The sequence below is a fragment of the Leucoraja erinacea genome, chromosome 38 (genome assembly GCF_028641065.1).
Source record: "Leucoraja erinacea ecotype New England chromosome 38, Leri_hhj_1, whole genome shotgun sequence".
In the NCBI taxonomy this organism is placed as follows: domain Eukaryota; kingdom Metazoa; phylum Chordata; class Chondrichthyes; order Rajiformes; family Rajidae; genus Leucoraja; species Leucoraja erinaceus.
Genome location: NC_073414.1, coordinates 9784537 through 9794536, shown reverse-complemented (window position 1 = coordinate 9794536; position 10000 = coordinate 9784537). Strand labels below are relative to the sequence as shown.

At 54.8% G+C, this 10000-nt stretch overlaps 1 protein-coding gene across 1 annotated transcript in view; it reads right to left on the bottom strand.

Moving 5' to 3' along the window:
* The window catches only part of LOC129714270 (homeobox protein Meis1-like), a 233343-nt gene that overhangs the window by 25220 nt on the left and 198123 nt on the right, over positions 1 to 10000 (bottom strand). Inside the window, 2 exon segments of the mRNA XM_055663820.1 lie at positions 3397 to 3455; positions 3458 to 3475. Of these exon segments, the coding sequence (XP_055519795.1) occupies positions 3397 to 3455; positions 3458 to 3475 (77 nt within the window).

Below are 10000 nucleotides of genomic sequence, written 5' to 3'. Positions count from 1 at the left end.
CCAACATTGGGAACATGTTTCCTGCCTCCAGCGTGTCCAACAATCTTATATGTTTCAATAAGATGACCTCTCATCCTTCCAAACTCCAGAGTGTACTAGCCCTGCCGCTCCATTCTCTCAGCCCATGACAGTCCCGCCATCCCGGGAATCAACCTTGTGAACCTACGCTGAATGTCCTTCCTCAAATTAGGGAACCAAAAACTGCACACAATACTCCAGGTGTGGTCTCACTAGGGCCCTATACACCCTAGTTTCCTCATCTCCGTTCTAAATGACTTGCCCCTTATCCTTTGGCATTGTATTTGACACACACGTTGTGGGCCGAAGGGCCTGTTCCCGTGCTGTACTGTTCTATGCTCTATGTAAACAACCGCTTGTACAACTGCCACTTGACGTTCCAACTCTGCTACTCAATGTCACGTTGAGGTCGATGCAGTCAAGCATGCCAAATGGCTTCTTGGGATGATACAGATGTTTCCCAGATGTTCCGATCTGGAGAGAGCATCACCCTTTCTCATCGAGTGCAGGAGAAATGTGTAAGAATGAACTGCAGATGCTGGTTTACACCGAAGATGGACACAAAATGCTGGAGTAACTCAGCGGCTCTGGAGAGAAGGAATGGGTGACGTTTCGGGTCGAGTCCCTGGATTGAATGGCAGAGTAGATGGGCCGAATGGCCTAATTTGGCTCCCGGAACTTATGAACTTATGCCTATCTGTACTAATCTCATTTGCCTTAGACATGAATCCCTTGACCTGTCCAATGGCTTCTTAACTGTTGCGACTGTATCTACTTCTACCAGTCTGAAGAAGGGTCTCGACCCGAAACGTCACCCATTCCTTCTCTACAAAGATGTGGCCTGTCCCGCTGAGTTACTCCAGCATCTTGTGCCTATCTTAAGTGCAAGAAAAACTCTGAATCTGAAGAAACTCCTTCAAAGGCAGACATGCATTTCCAATCACAGCCACTAGATGTTGTGAACATGCTTCTGATAAATCTGTCAGCACGCTCTTAAGGTGAGCAGTGAACAATTGCTTGAGAATGTAGAGAGATGAGTTTAGGTTTAGGCTCATCATTGTTATTTGTACTGAGATACAATAAAAAGATTTGCCCCACAGATCATAAGGTCATAAGACATAGGAGCAGAGTTAGGCCATTCGGCCCATCGAGTCCGCTCTGCCATTCAATCATGGCTGATCTATCTTTCCCTCTCGACCCCATCCTCCCTGTAGCCTTTGACACCCACACTAATCAAGAATCCAGCAACCTCTGCCTTAAAAATATCCACTGACTTGGCCTCCACAGCCTTCTGCGGCAATGAGTTCCACAGATTCACCACCCTCTGACTAAAGAAGTTCCTCCTCATCCCCTTCCTAATGGAACGTCCTTTTATTCCGAGGCTGGGCCCTCTGGTCCTAGACTCTCCCACTAGTGGAAACATCCTCTCCACATCCACTCTATCCAGGCCTTTCACTATTCGGTAAGTTTCAATATCCTCTATTATCTTCTAAACCCCAGCACGTTCAAAGCCAGAGCCATTAAATAATCAGACACCATAGGGCGGCACGATCGGTAGAGTTGCTGCCTCACAGCACCAGAGTCCCAAGTTCGATCCTGACTATGGGTGCTGTCTGTACGGAGTTGGCACGTTCTCCCTGTGACCAGTGTGGGTTTTCTCTGAGATCTTCGGTTTTCTCCCACACTCCAAAGACGTGCAGGTTTGTAGGTTAATTGGCTTGGTGTATGTGTAAATTGTCCCTAGTGTGTGTAGGATAGTGTTAGTGTGCGGGGATCGCTGGTCACCATGGACTTGATGGGCCGAAGGGCCTGTTTCCCCGCTGTGTCTCCCCGATTGTAACGCATCAGTTCCACAGACAAAGTCCAATGTCCGCAATGGGGGAGAGGTGAATCGGACAGTACCCTGGCTTATGGAAGCCTTCTGTTTAGTAAACCGAAGATCTGTTTAGTAACTGAGTGAGCACTAGAGTGGGCACATGGGAGTCAGTAATGACAGCATCTTCTCCCTCTTTGTAGCTGGAACAACTTTATAAATCAGATTGGAGTTCTGCAAACCATTGGTAGGAATTTCAGGAGAGAAAGTGTTGTGGTCACAGGGAAAACCCGACACTCCGACACCCCACACCCTCTCCCCTCCCCCACTCTCCCACTCTCCCCTCCCCCACTCTCCCCTCCCCTCTCTCCACTCTCCACTCCCCCACTCCCCCTGACCCCACTCTCCCCGTGACCCCACTCTCCCCGTGACCCCCCACTCTCCCCGTGACCCCACTCTCCCCGTGACCCCCCACACTCCCCGTGACCCCACTCCCCTCCCCATGACCCCACACTCCCCCGTGACCCCACACTCCCCGTGACCCCCTCTGACCCCCCGTGACCCCACACTCCCCGTGACCCCACCTCCCCGTGACCCCACACCCCTGACCCCCGTGACCCCACTCTCCCCGTGACCCCCAGTGACCCCACTCTCCCCGTGACCCCACACTCCCCGTGACCCCACAGTGACCCCACTCCCACCCGTGACCCCACAGTGACCCCACTCTCCCCGTGACCCCCACACTCCCCGTGACCCCACACTCCCCGTGACCCCACACTCCCCGTGACCCCACACTCCCCGTGACCCCACACTCCCGTGACCCCACACTCCCCGTCCCCACACTCCCCGTGACCCCACACTCCCCGTGACCCCACACCTCCCCGTGACCCCACCGTGACCCCACACTCCCCGTGACCCCACTCTCCCCGTGACCCCCCCACCTCTCCCCGTGACCCCACACTCCCCGTGACCCCACAGTGACCCCCACGTCCCCGTGACCCCACCCCCCCCACACTCACTCCCCGTGACCCCACACCCCCCGTGACCCCACAGTGACCCCACTCTCCCCGTGACCCCACTCCCCCCCGTGACCCCACCCCCCCCGTGACCCCACACTCCCCCTGACCCCACACTCTCCCCGTGACCCCCCCACACACACTCCCCGTGACCCCACACTCCCCGTGACCCCACACTCCCCGTGACCCCACACTCCCCGTGACCCACACACTCCCCGTGACCCCACACTCCCCGTGACCCCACACTCCCCGTGACCCCACACTCCCCCCGTGACCCCACACTCCCCGTGACCCCACAGTGACCCCACACTCCCCGTGACCCCACACTCCCCGTGACCCCACACTCCCCGTGACCCCCACACTCCCCGTGACCCCACACTCCCCGTGACCCCACACTCCCCGTGACCCCACACTCCCCGTGACCCCACAGTGACCCCACACTCCCCGTGACCCCACACTCCCCGTGACCCCACACTCCCCGTGACCCCCACTCTCTCCAGTTGTTGACCCCAGGATTGACCCCACACTCCCGGTCTCCAGGACACTCACCAGTTGTTGACCTGTAGGATTGTCAGCCCTGTGTCCTGCGCCAACTGTTTTCTTCTGCTCTTTCCGAGGGGTACGGATGCTGGAGGGGGAGAGAGGAGAGAGGGGGGATGAGTCACCGTGTCTACCCCCCCTTCCTGGGGACCGAAAACCCCCCTCTCACTGCCCCCCCCCACCCACCCCACCCTCCCCTCCCTCCCCTCCCCCCCCCCCCCCCCCCTCCCCTCCCCATCCCTCCCCTCCCAATCACTCCCATCCCCTCCACTCCCCTCCCCCCCACCCCTCTGATCCATTCCGTTTCGCAACTGCTCCTCTCCCCCCTCCCCATCCCTCCCATCCCCTCCATTCCACTTCCCAACCCTCCCCCCCATCCTCCCCTCCGCTCCCCACCCCATCCCTCTCCCCTCCCCACCCCCCCTCTCTGCTCCCCACCCCATCTCTCCAATCCCTCCGATCCCCCTCCCCTCCCCTCCCATCCCCTCCCCTCCAACCCCGCAACCCAGTCCCCAGGGTGTCAGGGGGGTTACAAGGGGAGAAGGCAGGAGAATGGGGTTAGGAGGGAGAGATAGATCAGCCATGATTGAATGGTGGAGTAGACTTGTTGGGCCGAATGGCCTAAAATCTGCTCCTAACACTTATGAGGTTTTGGGCACCGGGGCGGTCAGTCGAGGAGGCACCCCCGGCCCCCCCCCCCCCCCTCTTTCCTTCCTCCCCCCCCCCCCCCCCCCCCCCCCCCCCCCACACACACCTCCCCCCGCCCCCCCCCCCCTCCCCCCCCCCCCCCCTCCAGCCAACCTCACGTCCACTCCTCAGTTTTAGAGACACAAAATGCTGGAGTAACTCAGCGGGACAGGCAGCATCTCTGGAGAGAAAGAATGGGTGACATTTCGGGTCTTTCCCTATCTCCCTCTCTATCACACTTATCATCACTCTCTCCTTCTTCCATACCTACCATTCTCTTCTCTTCTCCCTCCCTCTCCCTCTCCACCACCCTCCCCCCCCCCCCTCTCCCCCTCTCCCCCTCTCTCTCTCCCTCCCCCTCTCCCCCTCCCCCTCTCCCCTCCCCTCCCTCTCCCCCCTCCCCCTCCCCCCTCCCCCTTCCCTCTTTCTCTCCCCCCCCCTCCCTCCCCCTCTCCCTCTCCTCTCCTCCCCCCTCCCCTCCTCTCCCTCTCTCTCTCCCCCCCCCCTCTCCCTCTCCCTTCAACCCCTCTCTCCCCCTCTATAATTCTCTTTTCCTGTACTTATCTATAATTATCTCAAAGCATTTTATTCTCACTGCCCGTTCCCGCTTTCAGTATCTCTCTCCCTCTTACCCATCTCCTCCCCTTGTCTCTATCTCGCTCTTCTCTCTCCTCCTCCTCTCCTCCTCTCTCTCTCTCCCCCCTTCTCTCCCCCTCCCCCCCCAAATTTCACTCTCCACCCTATCCCCTCTCCTCTCTCTCCCCCCCCCCCCCCCCCTTCCCTTCTCTCCCTCTCTCCTTCTCCGTCTCCCACTCTCTCTCCTGCTGCCTCTCCACAGCTCTGCCAGTGAGCCTGGATGTCTTGATGATTTAATTCAAAGCAAGGGGCAGAGCTCAGCCATGGAAGTAATCATTGCAAGCAGCCCCAGGGCAAATGCCTTCAGTCAAATGAGGAGCTGGGCTCGGGAATCTCGGGAGATGCTGCGGATGCATCTATAAGGGGCCGATCCACTTCACAACCTTGTGAGAAGCTGAGAATAAACGCTGTCAATGGGACGATACATCGAGGAGCGAGAGGGCAGGCGGGGAGAAAGTACTAAACACTCTTCGAAAGGAGATAGAAACATAGAAAATAGGTGTAGGAGCAGGCCAATCGGCCCTTCGAGCCAGCACCACCATTCAATATGATCATGGCTGATCATCCACAATCAATATCAATCTCCCCATATCCTTTAATTCCGTTAGCCCTAAGAGCCATATCGAACTCTCTCTTGAAAACATCCTGTGAATTAGCCTCCACTGCCTTCTGTGGCAGAGAATTCCACAGATTCACAACTCTCTGTGTGAAAAAGTTTTTCCTCATCTCAGTCCTAAATGGCCTACCCCTTATTCTTACACTGTGTGATCCCTTGTCCTGGACTTCCCCAACATCAGGAACATCTTTCCTGTATCTAGCCTGTCCAACCCCTTAAGAATTTTATATTACTATTAGAAACCCTCTCATCCTTCTAAATTCTATTAGCCCTAAGAGATAAATCTAACTCTCTCTTGAATACAGACACACTGAAGAAGGGTCTCGACCCGAAACGTCACCCATGCCTTCTCTCCAGAGATGCTGCCTGTCCCGCTGAAATTCAGCGGGACAGGCAGCATCTCTGGAGAGAAGGAGTGGGTGACGTTTTGGAATTACTCCAGCATTCTGTGTCTATCTTCGATTTAAACCAGCATCTGCAGTTCTTTCCTACACATTCTCTCCAGAACACATCTGGTGAGGATGAATTTCTTTAGTCAGAGGGTGGTGAATCTGTGGAATTCTTTGCCACAGACGGCTGTGGAGGCCAAGTCAATGGGTATTTCAACGGCGCCAGGCGGAAGAGTGCTCTGCCCGAGCCGGCTGCCTGCTCCTTATCCGGGGTAATGTCCGTGCCCGGGTGGTACTAGAGAGGGAACCCACGCTGTCCACGGGTGCCCGGGGGGATTTCCGGGATCGCTGGGCCCTGCGGCGGGTGGAACGTATCCTCAATAAGGATGGCGATATATTTGAATTGTATTTTATTTAGTTTGCCTTGAATTATGGTGGTGGGTTTTGTTTTGACTTATTTTGCACTGTAAATATTATTGTAAATAATTGATTAAAGTATTTTTGTGTAATAAAAAAAACCAGTGCAGAATTCTCTCAGCGCTAACATCCGTCGAGATTGCAGAGTCAAATCTCTGGAGCGGGATTTGAACCCACGACTGCTTGACCTGGAGGTGAGGGGGCAATCGATGGAGCTGCAGGGGACTAGCGAGCTGATAAGGAGCCCCTCTATCCTCAGTTTTAGGCCTGTACACTTGCTCTTTGTGTCCTCACTTCAGGCTGCTCCCAAAGCACTTTGCAACTGATAAAGTGCGTTTAGTTTAGAGATACAGCGCGGAAACAGGCCCTTCGGCCCACCGAGTCCATGCCAACTATCGATCACCCCTTTACACCAGTTCTGTGTTATCCCACTTTCCCATCCACTCCCTACACAACAGGGGCAATTTACAGAGGGCCGGTGAGTGGCACGACTCACGTCGCAGAGGCCTCTGCAGTCCGTATGTCTTTTTGTGATTTTCTGTCCCGTTTTAATGTAGTTTTTATTTTTTTTTTTGTTGGGGTGTGTGTGTGTGTGTGTGTGTGTGTGTGTGTGTGTGTGTGTGTGTGGGTGTGTGTGTGTGTGTGGTGTGGGGGTGTGTGTGGGGTGTGTGTGGCGCGGGGGGGGGGGGGGAAACTTTTAAAATCTTTCCCCTGCATGGAGAACTCGACCTTTTCCTTGTCGGGTCTCCATTGTCGTTGGGGCTGCAACGTGGAGCGGCCTCCAGCAGGAACAACCATGGGCTCCAGTCGCGGAGCCTGCGGACTTGCCCACCATCGCGGAGCTGGCCGAGTCCGGAGCGGGTGGAGCTGTGGTGGCGCTCGGCTGTGACCCGACCCCCGGAGATTCGGAGGCTCCAACCGCAGGTCTGGCAGACAGGAACACCGGGAGCCCGCGGGTCCCTGCTGGGAGACCGCTTTTCGGGGCTTCCGCAACGGCGACTTCTCCCGCCCGAGTAGCGGGGTCGAGGATGACCTGGAGCGGGGCCTTACATCATCGCCCGGCGCGGCTTCAACGGCTGCGGGACTTTGCTAGCGCCCGCCGGGGGCTCCAACAACAAGACCCGGAGCGCGGCCTTGCATCACCCGGCGCGGCGTTAATGGCCACGGGACAATTGCCATCGCCCGCCGGGGGCTTTGACTCTGACATCGGGAGGGGAATGGGGAGTGTAGGGGAGAGATAAGCTTTTTTGCCTTCCATCACAGCGAGGAGGAGATGCGCTGTGATGGATGTCTGTGTAAATTGTGTTGTGTCTTGGGTCTTTTTCTTGTGTGTATGACTGCAGAAACAACATTTCATTTGAGCCTCTATGAGGTTCAAGTGACAAATAAACTGTATTATGTATTGTGTATTGTGTAACCTATAAACCTGCACGTCTTTAAAGTGTGGGAGGAAACCGGAGCACCCGGAGGAAACTCATGCTGTCACAGGGAGGTGGTGCAAACTCCACACAGACAGCACCCGAGGTCGGGATTGAACCCGGGTCTCTGTCGCTGTGAGACAGCGGCTCTACCCACTGCACCACCGTGCCGCCCTTTAATTAATCTAGCACTTTGTATCTTGCTCTCTAACGCACGTGAATTCATCAGAGTGGACCCTTCCCCAGTCTGAAGAAAGGTCCCGACCGGAAACGCTGCCTGTCCATTGCCTCTGCCGATGCTGCCTGACCTGCTGAGACCACCCCCGGTACTTTGCCTTCTGCTCAAGATCCCAGCATCGCCGTCTCAATAGACAATAGGTGCAGGAGTAGGCCATTCGGCCCTTCGAGCCAGCTGATTGTGTACTGATTGAGGATGATCAGCCATGATCACACTGAATGGCGATATTCAATGTGATCATGGCTGATCATCCACAATCACTACCCCGTTCCTGCATTCTCCCCATATCCCTTGACTCCACTATCTTTAAGAGCTCTCTCATGAAAGCATCCAGAGAACCAGCCTCCACCGCCCTCTGAGGCCGAGAATTCCACTCTGCAAGAGAATTCTCCTCGTATTTCTGCCACAATTCTCTGTGCGGGAGAAACGAGGTGAAGTCGGAACTAGCCAAGCAAACAAACTAGCCAAGATAGGACGGGGCCTTTTCACCACAAAGCTGGAGAAGACAATTAACAAAATAAAAGAGAGAGGGCAACTTTGTCCTTCCAATTAGGGATGGAATGTGCCTTCTTTTCTTGGGCTGCTTCAGGGGCAGTGACAGCAGATGGCCGATAACATTGTGATCTATCTCATTCTGTGGTGGGCAGGGCCTCCACAGGCCAGGGGTTTGCTTGCCCTCTCTGTTTCTTATCTGACAGGCTGGTGATAGATGACACCCAGCATCGGACGGTCCCACACACTGGGGCTTGTGTCCTCCACTTCTGACAGCCGGGTGACGGATTGGGGCCTGTAGAAAGCGCAGGCCTCACTCCTAGGCCCGACAGCAGGCTGGGCCCCGGGGGGTTGCCGTGGGTTACCGGCTCCTGCGGCTCTGTTCCGAAATGCAAATGGCCGCACAACAAACACTCTCGCTGGGTTGCTGACAGCTGTGACCTGCCATGAACCCGGAAAAGGGGGGACAGAAGTGTCCTTGGGATGTCGGCGTTGGAAGATTAATCACGGCATTCTGACAGGAGAAGGTGGCTTCCAGGTCACAACCCGAAACACAGTCACAGCTTTTTACAAACAGTTTGGACGCACACCATTTAATCTGCCCTACCCACTCACCATCCCCCTCTTCCCTTGCCCTTTCTCTAAACTTCTCGCTAAAAGAGTCTGACTTCAAAAGCAGACTTGCATATTTTGCTATCGGAATTAAAGAACGTGGCTACAGGTGTCTCCTTGCCTGCCTCAGGCTCCCCGGGGCCTCAAACAAATGTGGAACAGCGGATTTTTCACCCAGAGAGTTGTGAATCTGTGGAATTCTCTGCCGCAGAAGGCAATGGAGGCCAATTCACTGGATGTTTTCAAGAGAGAGTAAAGGGCCTGTCCCACTGTACGAGGTAATTCAAGAGTGCTCCCCAGTTTTCCCCTGATTCGAACACGGAGAATGTCCATAGCGGTTCCGTAGGAGTTCGTGGATGTCTCGTAGCGGCTTGTACGAGTAAAAAGTAACAATTTTTTCATCACGTGTATTTTATTAACTCGTGGACATTTTTCACAGTGTTGAAAAAACATCACGAGTTTACCAGATTTCTCCCCGAGTACCTACCGTTACTCGTACGAGCCGCTACACTACATTCACGAACTCCTACGGACCCTCTACGGACATTCACCGAGTTCGAATCAGGGGAATACTTGGGATTTACCTCGTACAGTGGGAGAGGCTCTTTAGATTTAGCTCTTAGGGCTAACAGAATCAAGGGATATAGGGAGAAAGCAGGAACGGGGTACTGATTTTGAATGATCAGCCATGTTGAATGGCAGTGCTGACTCAAAGGGCCGAATGGCCTACTCCTGCACCTATTTTCTATGTTTCTATATTTCTTTTAATGGTGCTTAATTTAGGCAGTGGGCAGCTGTCTTGGGGATGAAGTCATTGTAGATCAAGAACGTCGATCAGAAATTGCTACCATGGTCAACATGGTGGCACAGCGGTAGAGTCGCTGCCTCACAGCGCCAGTGACCGGGGTTCAATCCTGACTACGGGTGCTGTCTGTACGGAGTTTGCACGTTCTCCCCGTGACCACGTGGGTTTTCTCTGAGTGCTCCGGTTTCCTCACACACTCCAAAGACGTACAGGTTTGTAGGTTAATAGGCTTTTGTAAATTGTAAGATTGTAAATTGTCCCAAGTGTGTAGGATAGTGTTAGTGTGTGGGGATCGCTGGTCGG